Genomic DNA, 15,177 nt, shown 5'->3' on the forward strand with positions numbered 1-15,177 from the left:
AGTTCTCGCCGGGACACCAGACTGAACGGAGCCGGAGACCGACCCGATCTTGCCATTCCTGTGGTTCCCAGCTCCAGGGCTATTTATACCCTGCCCACCGGACAGGGGCCTGCTGAGCTGCCCTCCGGGCCCTTGGGAAACACAGGGATCCTGTCCCGTCCTGTACTAACCCCTGGGCAGGGCGGCCACACAGCATCGCAGCAGCCTGCGAGGGCTCTGGGAACAGACTGCTAGCTCTGCAAATGGCCAGAAACTCCCTTYAAAAATCTCTTCTGTGATAACCTTGTCTTCAAGAGGAAGTATTAAACCCCTGGCACACAGAGGAGACCTGACTGTGGCTCTCTAGGCAGTGGGAGAGCTGTTTGCAAATATTCCCTGTAAAAGAGAGAACAGGACGTGTATTTCCTAGTTAGCGTGAGTTTGGGAAGCACGCGAGCACTGCTGGGTCATCTCCTCCTCTCCTACCTTGGTGCAAAGGCCACAGGAAAGCTGTTCCCACCAGCTGCTGAGAAACGCTGCCTCGGAGAGGGCTATAAGGAAGAAAGAGCCGGCAAAGAGGTGAATCTTCCAAAGGGGGCACGTGCAGTCCAAGATTCCTCTGGATTCTGTGCTCTGAAACGCAAACTCCCCTCCTCACCTTCCCAGGGAGGCTCAGCAGCACTGCTGCCAAATCCATCTGCACTGGGCAGCACCAAGAGGCAAAACTCAAAGTTTCAAGTCAAAGAAAAGCCATAAAAAAAAAAAAAAGGAAAAAACACGTGCTGCCCTCTGATGCATCCATCAGGTGCTATCAGATCTACAGTTCCCAAATCACTCCCACACAGAGCAAAGTGGCAGAAACGTTTCAAGAGCAGAAATTCCTGCGGGTAACCCTGGCTTGGGAAGGAGAGCTCCCTCGAGCAGCTCAGGGACACGGCTGCCCCCCGGCAGCGCRCTGAACAAACGTCCCACCTGCAGACGAACCGAGGAGCAGAACGCCAAGACACAGAGCTCTCCTCGTGGACTACTTTATTTGGTAAAACTCAGAAGCCAACAACTGATTTTGCTTGCCAGAGCTTCCCTCCCTGAGCGAGGCACAGCGCCTGCAGGGAGAGGGAAGCACGCTCTGCCCTCTCGGCTTTGTAACCCAGGCGGAGAGGCATCCTCCTCCTCTGCCCCACACTTCTTACCAGCCCCAGAGATGACTCCTTCCAGCCCTCACCTGCACCACACAGGCAGCTTTGCTTCCACTTCCGAAAAACACAACAAATCAGGGAATCAAAACGAAACAGAGAAAAAAAAAATCAAAACAGAACTAAAGACAACAGTGAAGAGTGAATCCAGGCAAGGGCACCCCATCAGCCAAGCGCTACCAGCTACCCAAGAGCAACGAGCGAAGACCAGTTGTGGGTCAGCAGCTGAGGTCCGCAGGACGCACGAATCCCAGCAGGCAGTGACCCGGTGCCCGCTCAGCGACACCCCCCGAATCTCTAACAAGTTGACTCCCATCCAGAGACTCCTTCCCCCGCTTCCCCTTGGGCAAGGACYGCCGCCTCCAGTGGTAGTGTAGCTGGCCAGGGGTCTCCCAGCTGCAGGCCGGAAAAAAAAAAAGTCTCCCTTGGTCTACATGGAGGAAGGTGCCAGGGAACGATCCCGAATCCGGCTAATGGATGCGGGTCAGCTCCTCCACAATCTTTATCAGGTCATCTACAGTGGCCTCCCTCTTCATGCCGCTGCCATCATCGATCTGCAACAGGAGAAAAGGCGTCAAAATATGACAAGAGCAGGAGGTGCAGCAGGAGAGGGACACTCCCAAAGTGTCACCTCGGGATAGGACACATGTTTGGGGATGCACTGGAGCCAGGATTTCTGAGCAGGTTCTCTGCTGCTACCTTGGAAGGGCTCAAGCCCTTCAGCTCAACCCTCAGCCCCTACTCATCTCACCTGCAGGTTTGCCACCACCTCCTGCATCTTGGGCCTGCTGATGTCCAAGAAACTTTCAATCAAGTCGCCATCAATGAAGCCTGTGGCCGGTTCCGTCTTGCGTTCAGTGTGAAAGGATCTCCAGGTGCCAGAGTCAAGGAGCTAAACGCATTAACACCGGCCTCAGACTACGTCTGCAAAGCCCCACTGGGCATACGCAGTAGCTGCCCATGAAAGACAGTCTGTGCTTCATTTTATCAGAGGAGAGACGCAGGAAAGTCTTGGGAACTTCAGAGACCCAGGAAAGTCTTGGGAACTTCAGAGACCCAGGAAAGTCTTGGGAAGTTTATCTCACTGCATGTATAAACGGTCATGAGCACAATCAGCTCCTGCGACTGTGGCACCCCAAGAGCTGCAGTTCCCCAAAGCCAGCTTTACCCTCAACCCTGGTAAGTCCACCTGTGACGGGCACCTTCCCCCAAGCACAAGCACAAAGCCCAGGCTGTGCAGCAAACCTGGCACTGCCCCCTCCAGCTCATGTCCCTTTACCCCAGCATGTCCCCAGCAGAGCAGAGAGAAACCTCTGCCTCCCCAGCTCGGCCCCTGGCTCAGCTGATTCACAGAAGGATATAAAGAGTGCTCGATCTTGCCAACGCTCTTGATGACTTTATTGAGCCTGTTCTGCATRTCCAGCAGTAGGTTGTACCAGCTTTCCGACAGCGAGGTCACCAGTCCTGCAAAGGGCACAAGGGTGTCAAGGGGTCAGGGCTCATCCCGGGGAACCCTAGAGCCACGTGGCTGCAGTTCCCCACAGACTGCTGAGCTGGGAGCTGCGGGAGAAGCTGGTGCCCAAGAGGGCTAGGAGAGGAAAGAGGCTTCAGCAAAGGGCTGAGCAGTTTCAGTTCCTGGAGGTTCTCCAAGAAAGCAAATTAGGTTTTCAAGGGGAGCAAGAATAAGAAGTGTTTCTGCACACAGAAGGGCAGCTGCGGCAGAGGCAGGGCTGCTGGGCAATTCCTTCTCTGGGAGCCCACAGCGTGCTCTCCAGAAAGGCCTATGGCTCAGAGTTACTAGAGTGGAGAAGAGAAGAAGGGAGACAGAAGGCATCGCCAGCCCAGGTCCCAGCAGCAGGGATGGGGACCCGTTACCCTCCCACTAGGGCTGAGGCCCCCTTATCCTTACCAATCATGCCATTGACTGTGCCGAAGAGAACCGAGCCCTGGGTCGGCGTAGATGTCTCACCCAGGTTCTGCATGACCAGAGATCCATGGCAGAAAACATTGACAAACTCTCCCAGATGGGACAGCCCCACCTCTTGCAGGTGCTGGCGCTCCTCATCCGTTGTGGCAGCACTGAAAGCCAGAGCATCCTCCTCAAGTCTGTGCCAGGAATGAAGGCAAGCTCCCTACCTCCCATCCCRTTGCTCCTCACAGCCAAGCATGCTTCTTCCTACATTTCCTGCCACCTACCTGACATACACCCTTCTGCAAACACGATGTCGAGACCAGCAGGCACCATCACCCCGTCCCTTCTATCGCACGCTGCCGCATCCCCCTTACAGCCAGCTCACCTGTCCTTCTGGCACACAAACAGGTTAAAGGCATTCTCTGCTCCCAAGAAGTTGTCATCGTCCAAGATCTCAACAGCACTCATCCAGTTTGGATTGAAGTCCCGGGCGATCTGAAAGGGGACACGAAGTACCARGCAGGGTCAGCATGCAGAGAAAGCCCTGCCCAGGTAGGCAGCATCCCCATCTCACCCAACATGCCCAGAACCATTCTAACAACTGCAGTGTTATYGCAGGCAAGTTACCTTATTTTATCATCTTAATCACTGTTTCCCATGCCCAGAGCCTCTTGAAGCAGCCAGTGCAGGCTCCCAGCCCCCTTTCAACCCAAGCTATGCTAAAAGCACTGGTACCTCCTCAAAGTTTCCTTCCATGGGCTTGTAAGCAAGGAGCAGGACAGAGCGCATGAGATCTCCTACAAGGATGAAGTCTCCCTTAGTCTTCAGGTAAAGTGCCATGATGTTATTGTAATGGTTGCACTCCGTGCGCAGCTCCTTCTCAGCTGTCCACTCGTAGAGGCGCACCTGAAGCGAGGAACATGGCTCTGAGCRAACACACCAGCCAGAACACGCTCCRCGACACGATYGGGGACCCTGCTCATGTTCTCATGGCTGCAACGGTCTCCAGCTCTGCATACCTGCTGCTAAGGCACTTCAGGATTGTACAAGAGCCCTACCGTGCTGTTGATGCTGGCCAAGAGCTTCCCGTTGAACTCCACCATGGAATATACAGCTCCTTTCACCTCCTTCTCTGCCAAGCTCTGCAGCTTCCCTGAAAGGAAACCAGGAGACTCTCGTAATTTGCCCTGTACTCCCAGAGGCAGAAGTCTGACAATTCTCAGACAAAATGCTCTCCAAAAAAACATTTCTTAAAGGATCTGCAGGCAAGTTATGCAGCAATGATATGGGTACAGGGCCAGAAAGCAAATTCCAGAATCCAATTCTTGGGAAGGATTCCTGGACTTCTCTGGGAGATGGGGAAAAAAAAACAGGAACATTACAATGGGACCAGTAACATGAAAGCTACTGTCAACCTGGTCCATGGGCAGCTGACARCAGAACCCTCAGGGAAAAAAAACCATCCCAGCCTGCTACTAAGATTCGGGAGCTCTCTTAGGACTGAGGAGCTCAGCTTAGTTGTGAGAGGGCCTTGCCCTTACCATCAGAATAGTGGAAGACAACGATGCGTCCCTGCTTGGGCTCTGCCTCCTCCGGATACACCATGGCAGTGCCCACAATGAAGTAGGTATTTGGATCCTTGCCGAGCTTGCAGGACACCAGGCTCAGTGCGTATTCATTTTGCAGAAACTGGTGGGCATGAAGCACTGTAAAGGGAGAAAGGGAGAAACAACTGAGGCCCAGCAGGCAGCACCTCCATACACAGGYAAAGCAGCCTGCCCAAGGACAGCTCAAAGCTCAAAAACACATCCAAGCTGCTCCACCCCACATACACCTTATGCCAACAGACAAAACACCTCTGTGCTTTAAACCCATGCCTTTCCTCAGCCCTAAGGCTGCTGTTCCTTCAGGAAAACTGCTTTGACTGAAGGAGCTATCTAAGACCACGGGTGTCAGCCACAAGCTAATGGGTTTGCTCTGGAGAAAACCAGACAAGGGTGCAGGCAGCATTTGAAGCTGGTACCTTCAAAGGTGTGCTGATCTATAATGAGCAGGTTGTGCACCTCCACCTCCTCTCCAAAGGATGTCTCGTGGGGGGCTGTGCTGCTGGAGAACAGCTTGCTGGTGCTCACACTGCTGGATAGTGCCTAGGACACAGAGAGATTAGTCACATCCTCACCCCAGTTAGCATGTCCACACACGGCTCCACACAGACAGAGCCAACAGGGGAACGCAATGATGAACAGAAGATGATGCGAGGAGCTCGCTGAGCCTGAGTAAGGGGACACACTCCCTGCACCAGCAGAGATACAGGACACAGAGCAGAGCACTCTGAAGGAAGAGGTACCAAATCCAGCCCTTTGGTTCATATGATGTAGAGCTGCTGGACAGCAGCACGAGCAGAAGGGTTTACACTGTGTGAAGGCTTCTACACAGCTGCTGCTTGAAGGCGACTTGTGCCTAGGAGAAGGAAACAACTCGAGCCTGAAGAAGAGCCAGTGCTGGAGACTGGAGGAGCAGCACCCAAAGAAAGAAAAGGTGATCAGAGAACAGCAAGAACGCTGAACCTGCCAGAGAGCAGCACAGGGAGATCTTACCACCCTAACTCTTCCTAGCTTGCCACAGGGAGAGCATGYACTCAGAGCTTTGGAAGAGAAGATTGCCAAAGAAAATCTGCATCATCGTTGGGCTTGAGGAGATGCTACCAGAGGGCAGAGAGCAGGTGTAATCCAGCAGCTCCTTCTCACCTGTGTGCTGGCACTGGGTCTGAGCGCAGTGGTACCCCCACTGGCATCCTGCACCTCAATACGACTTGAGAGCACACCAAAGCACTGGGATACCTCTTGGTAGCAGATCTTCCTGCAAGGCAGAATGGAGCTGCGTGAGGAGAACCAAGAGCCAGGGGAAGCCAGTCCAGAGAGAGCACAGAGGCTTAGAGGATAATAGGGAAAAAGCCACTCACTTCCCCAGACTGTCCTCTGGGATGTGGTGGCAAATGCAGTCAGTGTTCTGAGCCCACAACAGGAATGCTGACTGCACAGCTTGGCCCAGTCCCTTGGGAAGGCTCCCTCCAACCCCTTCCCGTGCACCACGGCATGGGCCTACAAGCCAGCCTCCCTCCTGCCGCTCACCTGGGCGATTCATAGAGGGGAACCGTGCGGATATGCAGCTTCTGGATCTCATCAATGGTGCCAATCGTCAGGGTGCTGTTATTGGCCAATGCCAGGCTGTACGGGAGGRAAACGATGAGCAACATGGCCTGTGAAGTAGGTGGCACAAACAAGAATCTCCCTCTTTCACTTCCCCAAACCACAGAGTCCAGGATCCCCGTCACATGTTGTGAAGGGTGGAAACAGGGTGACAGGAATAGCACAGCTTTGAGCTTTACCAGTGCACAGGGAAGAAGAGATGTTTAAAGGACAGGAATGTGTGCAAGTGTCTTCTCAAGGGAGACCCACCAAGTAGAAAAAAAGCACTGATCAGTACCCCAGGAGAATCTAGGGCTTGGATCACTTTATTCTCTAAGCATGATGACGAAGGCTTTCCCTCCCATTTCGCACAGGTGAGGGCCAGTGTTGGGTGTACTGCACTGCTGAACATGACAAAATGGGTCTACTGGACTGAGCAGGTAACAGTGTCCATCACTGTCCATCTGGCCCTTCGCTGGGCTTGGGGCAGCTCACATCTCCCCCAGGCAGGCCGTAAGAGGCAAAGGGCACGCTCACCTGTCAGGATACCCATCCGAGTTGAGGGGACACATGTAGTTCACTTCCTTAAGGTTGACATTGGAGAAGACCAGCTTGTGGTTGCTGCTGTAGATGACGGTGGGGCGGTCGGAGCAGGCAAACACATTGGTCGTGGACAAAGAGCGGAAAGTCCTCAGGACAGTGGGCTGCGTCCCAAGGGTCACCTTCTTCCGGTCACTCAGCAAACCTGCAGGGAAGAAACACCAGCATTGGGAGCCACCCCAACAGGGCTTTCGGGGTGGCAGAACAGAACACGGCTGCGACATAAAAGCCTGAGGAAATGAGTGAGCAAAGGGCACCCAAGAACTACATGTAAGCATCAACCCCACTGCAGGACAGCTCCTTTCTCCACTGGGTGCCCTGGAGAGAGGATCCACCACATCACTGTGCCTGCACCCAGCCCCATCTGAGCACAATCCCATTAGGGTGAGAGAGAAGGTTTTTCCTGAACTCATGGGGAAAAAAAAAGATTTCCAGAAGGAAGAAAAAAGAACACCCAAGGAAGTAAGAAGGCAGGGGTCCAGCCACCTTCCCCAAGAGCCCACTTGGTGTGGAGCCCACTGGTCACCTGTCTCAAGGCTCAGGCCGAAGTAGAAGAGCGCCCCATCGCCCAGGGCGCACAGAAGGTAATGGCTGCTCTCGAAGGTCGTCATCAGGATGGAACGAGGGATGATTTCTGCARGGAGCAGCGGAAGAGAAGGCTGATGTCACTCACGGCTGAATCAGGTCACCACCACCGGGCAGCGCCAGGAGAGCCCTACCTCCTCCCAGCATCTCTTTGTGCAGCAGCTCAAATGAAGGCAGCTTTAGGATGCGGGCGGAGATATCAGTCCAGAGCCCGATCGCGCACAGCGGGGACATGCCATTACTGTCCCCCAGGGGCGTGATGTCCAAGCAGGCAACCTCATGCTCCATTTCTGTGCAGCTGCCAGRAGGGAGGAAGCAKRGATATCAGTYTGGAGCCCAAAGAGAGACAGCAGARGCTTCGACTCCTCAGGCCAGGAGGAGAGGCTCATACCCACCTGATCTGCCTAAGCTCCTGGGGTCTAATCTCCAGGTAATAGAGGGCTCGTCCCACAGCCACCACCACCTGGTTACTATTGCAGGAAGCCACACTGATGTTCTTCCCATTGGGTTCTTTCCACTCACTCACCAGGGCTTTGGGCTCCTGACTGACCAGTCTCACAGAGGCAGAGGTGATCTGGAAAGAGAGAACACACCTTTGCTCAAAGGTTTTCCAAAACCACCTTCGGACAGGGAAGGATTGCAGACCCTGCCCCAGACCTACGTTGCACCCACAGACAAGAAGGGCTAGGGAATCACCACAGGAGAGATGTCTCTCCCTGCTCCTCCAGCACATTACCTGGATCAATTGCTGATGGGCTACGTTGCCACAAAAGAAAGTCTGCTGGTCATCCACAAACCCTGTCAGCTCTGTCTCTTCCACTTCCTCTCCGTTTAACATAAGAACCCTGAAAGGGAAGGGGTCGTTATTGTTCTATAACAGCACTCAAACGTCCAGCCCCGAGTCTAGCTCAGTGTTAAGCCCCTCTTACCTGGTCTGACCGACAAAGGACAGCACCAACGTGTTGTCGGTCTCACGATGCGAGTCTGACCTCAGGGGCCACAGGCCTGCAACAACAACGAGTCAAGGTTGCTCGTGGGGAGCAAACAAAAAGCTGTGGGGTGGCAAGTCCCCCRCCTCAGAGCCCAACCTCAATCTGCCCCAAAGACAACACCCCACTGTGCCCCGTCAGGCTGCAGGTGGCATTTGACAGCACTGCAATGGCAGAATAGCCTTTACCTTTAATTCCCGGCAAATCAATGCTGGCATGCTCGTGAATCCCAATGCCGTTCCGGATGATCCGCAGGGAACCCTCTTTAAAGGCACCCGAGCACGTGACCAGCTGGAGGAGAAGCAGATGCTCTTTACCAACCAYAGCTGGGCAGCTTTCTCACTGCTCCTTGCAGCGAAGGGGCCCCCATCTACTGATCCTTCCCCATTCCCAGGAGGACAAACCCCTCCTTGTGAAGCAGGGTCTCCAGAAAGCAGCCTTTCCACCCACACTACTCTTCAGTGGAAGGCCTCAAAGCCTTCCCTGCATCTGGGTAAGACTTTTAGCTTCTCTGATGAATGGATCATATCTTCTTCCTTCCACAGACACCCTACTCCATATTCCTGGCTGCCCAGACCTCCCCGACACTGGAAAACGCAAGGCAGAACCCACATTACCTGCCCTTGGCCTTGTCTTTCCAGGTCTACTACGCACATGTCGACGATGGGACCAAGGTTGGTGAAGGTCTCCATGGCCACTACATAGGAGCCCTGTTCATTGCTGTCCACRTTGAGCTACGAATAAGCATAATTCACAGGTTTCCAAGAAGAAAGGGAAATCATGCARACAAGGAGAGAGGGACAGAAAGGAAAGTTTCTCCCCATCCAAGCACACCATTCTGAGCCCAGATGAAAGAAAAGATGCACAAAATCCTGACTGAACATGCAACGAAGCCAGGAGGAGGCTACCACTCACCTTCACAAGCTGGGAATCCCCAAGCCGAGAGCCAACAAACACAACACCGTTGTCCAGGTAGGTCAAACACTCCGCAATAGATGTCTGGGAAGGGAGAAGATGCACGTGAAGCAGCTAGCATGAAAAGGAACCTGCCATGCCTCCCAAACACCATTTCTRAACCCAAATAAAGCCCAAATAAAGATTTCCTCAGCCCAAGCGAAACTTCAGAGCTCAGACAYGTGACAGGCACCCAGACCGCAACATTATCCCATCCTCGGGCTCCAAGAGAGATGCCACTGTGGAGCGCTCCAGGTTTGTGGAGCATGCCCAGCACGCGGGGCACGGCAGCGAGAGGAAGAGCGGTACCTCGCCGAGCAGCTCCACGCGCAGGTCCTTCAGAGTGACAGTTCCATCCATCTGCTCCTCCTTCTCCAGCAGCAGCATGAAGAGACGCCCCTCCATGTCCCCCAGCAGGTACCGGGACCCGTTGGGATCCACACGGTTGTGGCACACAATGGTACTTTGCTGYGCTCCGAGGAGGGAAGAAGGTGTTAGGTGCATGACTGTGGTTGCTTTGATGGGTTCCTAACAAGGACTACCTCCAGACACACACAGAGAAGGGAAAACCACATCCATGGGAGCCCACTGCGTGTACACCGGCACCGTAGTCTCAAGCAGCCTTTTTGCTCTGAAGGAGATGGCTGGATTCTTCCCTCAGTAAACAATATCAGTGAACACACCCAGAATCTGTGGTCAAATCGCCTCATTAATGTGGGTTTTCCACAAATAAACAGCATGAACGCTGCCTGGGACCTACAGAGCTCCAGACCTGCTTCTTTTCCAGACACAACCTCTACAAAAGTTTTGTTCTGCGTTGTGGACGCTGCCTTGCCTCCCGTCAACATATTTGGTTTCGGCTCAGAAACCCTGATCCTGCAGATCTTTATTGCACGCAAACGCTCCATTAGCTTCAAGCACAGAAGTGCCAGCACGCTGTTTGCAGGCCAAGGCCCCCATGTGCACGTCAGTAAAGCACAGAGAACTTGTTCTGTCTGTCCCCATCTAAAACTCCCCAGCACAGTGCCCCAGTAGCAGCCTGAGCACACAGTATTGGTATTTCTTTATCCAGCCTCTACAGTTCTTTTCTAGACAATCACCATTTCTGGCTTAAAAGGCTCTTTTGCTCACAGCTCAGGTGCTCCTTCAGGTCCTCAGTTCCTTGGCAGTGCCACTTGTGCTTCCTCTGCCGCTGACATGCGGCCCATCCATCGGACAAAAGACACGGGCTCAAGTTCTATCACAAACTCTCTAGGACTTTTTTTTGCACTTACCTTTCACAGCCTGAACTGCAACCCTACTCTGACCTGGACTAATACCCAAATTACTCATTCCTCCTAATTAATCCCTTTCTCTGAGGTCCAACCAAGATTTTGGCTTCACTGCGGTATCTCCAAACCCTCCACAAAGAGCAAGGCACAGGCCCAGCCACACACTGCAGTGCAAGCACGTACTGCCACCAAGACAAAGATCACATATACCCGTAATTCCCCCCCAAATTACAGAGGACATGTTTCTAGAGACCTGCACTCACTCACCTTGATGATGGGTGGTGCTATCGCTAGGTATTTGTCTCCATTGTGGTAGGTGATGGACTCCTGGCCGATAATGATTGCTCCTCCAAAAGGCTCTGGCACTGTGCAGGGGAAAGGAGAAAGTCTCCTCAGAGAAGCCCTGCAACCAGGCTGCCACACTACCCCTCCAAGGGACAACAGGAGGGAGGATGCACAAGGAAGGACCGACCTGCAATGACCATGGAGGCTTCAGCCTCTACGTTTTCCTGCTTCCAGGGGCCTTTGTTGAACTCCTTCTCGCGCAGGGACACCTCGTACGTCTTCACGTGGCGCCCCTGCGGGTCCTGAAAGAGAAGCCATAGGTGACAGTGCAACAGGYACGTGCAGAGGTTTCCCACACCTCCACACAGGTGTGTATACCAAAGAGCACCCGAAATCATTTCCGTGGGGTTTCCTTATACCCACAGTTGATTTTCTGGGACACAAATTTATCCAGCACGTGACTCTCTACAAATGCAGGTATGAGTGCCACGGTGTGACACAGTATAACAYCAGCAGCACCAGCAAGGAGCTCCGGAATTCAGCTCTACTGCAGAGCAACCGAGCCCTCAACTGGATTCTCCTCGGGCTTTTTGGCCTGAGTTTCCTGAGGAAACATAATCTGCTTGCTGAATAAGCCCCAGGCTGCCCTGCCATTCCAGGAATTCCTACCCCTGTGGGCAACTTCAACCTAACCTGAGAGGATACAGAGGTCTCGGAGGCAACAATTCCACAGGGATTTCAGTGAAACGAGCCAGGGGTGGAGGAGAGGCTGTCTATGCAAACACAGTTSGGAATCCATGTCGGGAAAAAAACCAAGGATGCAGAGAGTTGTCCAAAGCTCAGAGAAAGCTTGGATTGGAACCCACTGGCCTAGCTCACGTGTAATGAGCTAACACAGGCTCTAAGGCACAGGGAACTACGTCTCCCTGGTCGTGTTGCTTGCARAAGTATTCAGAAAGTGCCTTTCATCTTCGTATTTGTTACGTCTCACCACGTGCCAGATCAAATCTACAGAAGTAAAACGTTTTTTCCTCTTCTTCCTGCTTGTAGCTTCCAGTTTTATAAACAAACACTCACAGGGAATGCGAGTGCCTCCCAGTTCACACTCAGCAAAGGACATTAGYAATTAGCATGGAAGGAGAATGTGGAATAAAAGAGAAGACTTAGATACACAGGCAGTAAAGAGAAGAGGAATTAGCAAAAAAGGGAGCATATGTGGTCTGCTTTCAAGCTGAAATGCAGCTTTAGAAGGGCCAAGGAGTAATTAATGCAACTTGGGCACTTCTGCACCTCGTTACTCCACACAACAGCACTACTTGCTTTTTTTCTTTTTTTTTTTTAAATGAACTTGTTCATATTTGTGGTATCTTCCTCAAATTACAACACTCCCCACTGAGCCCAAATCCTATGCTTGCAATTAATAAACTGAAAAAGAATTAGACATAAAGTAAAAGCTTGGACACTTTCCCCTCCCTGCACACACAGGCAAGTCCTAATGAGTCAGACAGAACTTGCATCTCGCTCTTGCTAGGGCATAATTGCACGAACAGTCTGTTAACACAGAAAAAAAACATTAATTTTACCCTTTATACTTATAATGCCTCTTTATAACAAACAAGCCATTAACATATTAATCTGCAATACGAAAAATAAGTCAGATCCCTTGAGATTATTCCCCATTTCACTGACTGACTGCCYAACAAAGTTCCCTGTGGACACTGCTCTTGAGGACTGAGTGGAAACCTGGCACTCCCRTCCAAACCGACACCAAATTTAAGAATTTGCCCAGACCTCTCTCGGTTTCCTCAGTTTCCCTGCTGGGCAACAGCAGCTCAGCTATAAAACGCGTTTGCGGCAGACTCCACTGGCCCACAACTCTACTTTGCACAGGCTCCGTGGCACYGACTGCTCCCGTCCTTCCAGAGGGCCTTCGGAGAGCGTGACGCTGCTGCACGCGAGTCCCGCAGTGGTCAGCACCTCTGCTCGAGTCACCACGCAAGGGCAGGGTACCTGGTAGACGAAGCAGATGGTCGGGGCTTGACAACCGTAGAGAAACTTCACGTCGATGACCTGGAGCTCTTCCAGGCGGATGTTAAAAGCCTTTAGCTCCTTGTTCTCCCGATCCAGGGGGATGACCTTGAAGAGGCCATCGTAGAGGCGCAGGCCGATCATCCGGCACTCGGGGTCAATGATGCCGATGATCCCTGTCTCCGAGGGGCGGCCGATCCGATCCTGAGCGCAGCCACGGAGACGGGAGAGAGAAAAAGCAACCAAGGTAAAAAAGGGATTCCCCCACAGGACCCAAGAACAACACACATACAGGAGTCACTACCCCTTAGCTCAAGAAGGGCTCCCTGCACACCACACAACAGGCTTTAAAGCAGTCTGGCCAACCAAAGGGGGTTTGGGGCTTCTTCCTGGGCTTCTTAACCCCACTGAATGTCCTCGGGTCAGTCACACCGCTGACCGGGGCCCCAGCTTTCCTGTCGCTGAGGGACAGCAATATTCCCCACTCCTGTGAAGTGTTTTTATATCTACGACCAAAAAACATTATTCAGAAACCGAGTGCTGTGATCAGCCCCCGCAGAGCCCTCAGCTTCACACGACGGGGACCGATACCAGCATCTCCACGTGTCACAACCCGGGGCCACGGCACAGGAAGATTAAGTGTTTTTCCCTAAAACTTGTTAGCGGCAGGACATGCCCACCTACACCGGCTGGCCCGTCACCCCGTGCTCAGTTCCACCAACAGGAAGTGAACGGAAGTTCGGCATTGGAAAACAGATGGGAGATATTTTTGCTTGGCAGCCGAGGGAAAACACGTAGCTAAAGACTAACAGAAAGCCATAGAGGCACACAAGTTTCTCGCCTGCCCAAAAGGCAAAATTTTAACCTGAATAAAACAGAACAATAAAGAACAGCTACAATTATTATGTTGTCCGATCACGATGGTAAAAGGAACTGTAGCACTCTGGTGTGCAGCACGTGGAAATCTGTCCCRCGCTGCAACAGGAGGCATTTTTACTGGGAAAATTCTCCCCTATGCTGCATTTTGAGCACTAATTCTCTTCACCGAAGGCRGACATTAAAGCAAGCACATTGTTCCACAGGCTGCTCCAAGAACACCCTTGTACCTGTGCCCAGATTGACTCACTGGAGGCAAAACCCTCTAGAAATAGCAACAGCAGCAGGGAAGCGTATCAGAAATAGCTGAAGGGGGAAAAAATCACCCTAAATCCTGTCATCTATCGACCTGCCAGCGACCACAGCAGAGCAAGAGCAGCCTCCAGGACGGGCCCCGAGCCGTGCAGCGCTCGGCGGCCGCCCTCACCTGCACGTTGCCGTGGGCGCGCGTGATGATGTCGATGCTGTCCCCGTTCTGCTTGTACTCCAGGATGCAGGCGTTGTACTTGGCCGTGAGGATGAACAGCAGGTCCTTGCTCTCGCCCTGGGGGAGCAGAGCGGCCGCGTGCTCGGGAGGGCTCCGCGGGCAGCGGCTCCGTCCCGCCGGCTCCGTCCCGCCACCGGCTCCGTCCCGCCGGCTCCATCCCGCCACCGGCTCCGTCCCGCCACTGGCTCCATCCCGCCACCGGCTCCGTCCCGCCACCGGCTCCGTCCCGCCGCGCTCACCTTGGGGCGGAAGAGCTCCATGACGGCCGTCTTGCCGTACATGCCGACCTCCTTGACGGGCCGCAGCCCCTCGGCCGTCACCACGTAGATCTCCAGGCGCGTGTTCTTGGCGATGAGCAGGTTGAGATCCTCGGCGGACGTGAAGTGCCCTGAGGAGCGCGGCGCACGAGTCACCGGGCCCGTCACGGGGGGGAAGCGGCGGCCGCTCTGCGGGGCCGGGCAGCGTTCCCCGCGCTCCCACCGGGGCTGCCGGCCCCCCGGGCACCGCCGGGATGCGCCCCGAGCCCCACAGCGGCCCGGGACACCGGCCGCCTGCCCCACAGCGGCCGGGGACACCGGCCGCCTGCCCCACAGCGGCCCCTCGGGACACCGGCCACCTGCCCCACAGTGGCCCCTCGGGACACCGGCCGCCTGCCCCACAGCGGCCCCTCGGGACACCGGCCGCCTGCCCCACAGCGACCGGGCACACCGGCCGCCTGCCCCACAGCGGTCCCTCGGGACACCGGCCGCCTGCCCCACAGCAGCCGGGGACACCGGCCGCCTGCCCCACAGCGGCTCCTCGGGACACCGGCCGCCTGCCCCACAGCGGCC

The 15,177-nt window shown here is 54.1% G+C and overlaps 1 protein-coding gene across 1 annotated transcript in view; it reads right to left on the bottom strand.

The window, feature by feature from the left end:
- Positions 1-991: 991 nt before the first annotated feature.
- The window catches only part of DDB1 (damage specific DNA binding protein 1), a 15,106-nt gene continuing 920 nt past the window's right edge, over positions 992-15,177 (bottom strand). Inside the window, exons 2-27 of the mRNA XM_026045636.1 lie at positions 14,587-14,735; positions 14,288-14,404; positions 12,967-13,188; positions 11,144-11,258; positions 10,939-11,036; positions 9,710-9,868; positions 9,362-9,445; positions 9,064-9,180; positions 8,635-8,737; positions 8,387-8,462; positions 8,194-8,302; positions 7,853-8,031; positions 7,592-7,755; positions 7,399-7,506; positions 6,810-7,017; positions 6,216-6,311; positions 5,832-5,943; positions 5,108-5,231; positions 4,626-4,790; positions 4,143-4,237; positions 3,820-3,990; positions 3,470-3,579; positions 3,082-3,251; positions 2,534-2,636; positions 1,924-2,047; positions 992-1,726 (exon numbers count right to left, since the gene is read on the bottom strand). Of these exons, the coding sequence (XP_025901421.1) occupies positions 1,643-1,726; positions 1,924-2,047; positions 2,534-2,636; positions 3,082-3,251; positions 3,470-3,579; positions 3,820-3,990; positions 4,143-4,237; positions 4,626-4,790; positions 5,108-5,231; positions 5,832-5,943; positions 6,216-6,311; positions 6,810-7,017; positions 7,399-7,506; positions 7,592-7,755; positions 7,853-8,031; positions 8,194-8,302; positions 8,387-8,462; positions 8,635-8,737; positions 9,064-9,180; positions 9,362-9,445; positions 9,710-9,868; positions 10,939-11,036; positions 11,144-11,258; positions 12,967-13,188; positions 14,288-14,404; positions 14,587-14,735 (3,362 nt within the window). The 3' untranslated portion in view covers positions 992-1,642. The remainder of the gene's footprint in view (positions 1,727-1,923; positions 2,048-2,533; positions 2,637-3,081; positions 3,252-3,469; positions 3,580-3,819; positions 3,991-4,142; positions 4,238-4,625; positions 4,791-5,107; positions 5,232-5,831; positions 5,944-6,215; positions 6,312-6,809; positions 7,018-7,398; positions 7,507-7,591; positions 7,756-7,852; positions 8,032-8,193; positions 8,303-8,386; positions 8,463-8,634; positions 8,738-9,063; positions 9,181-9,361; positions 9,446-9,709; positions 9,869-10,938; positions 11,037-11,143; positions 11,259-12,966; positions 13,189-14,287; positions 14,405-14,586; positions 14,736-15,177) is intronic.

Source organism: Nothoprocta perdicaria, unplaced genomic scaffold (assembly GCF_003342845.1).
Source record: "Nothoprocta perdicaria isolate Ctin4 unplaced genomic scaffold, notPer1 scaffold_405, whole genome shotgun sequence".
NCBI lineage: Eukaryota > Metazoa > Chordata > Aves > Tinamiformes > Tinamidae > Nothoprocta > Nothoprocta perdicaria.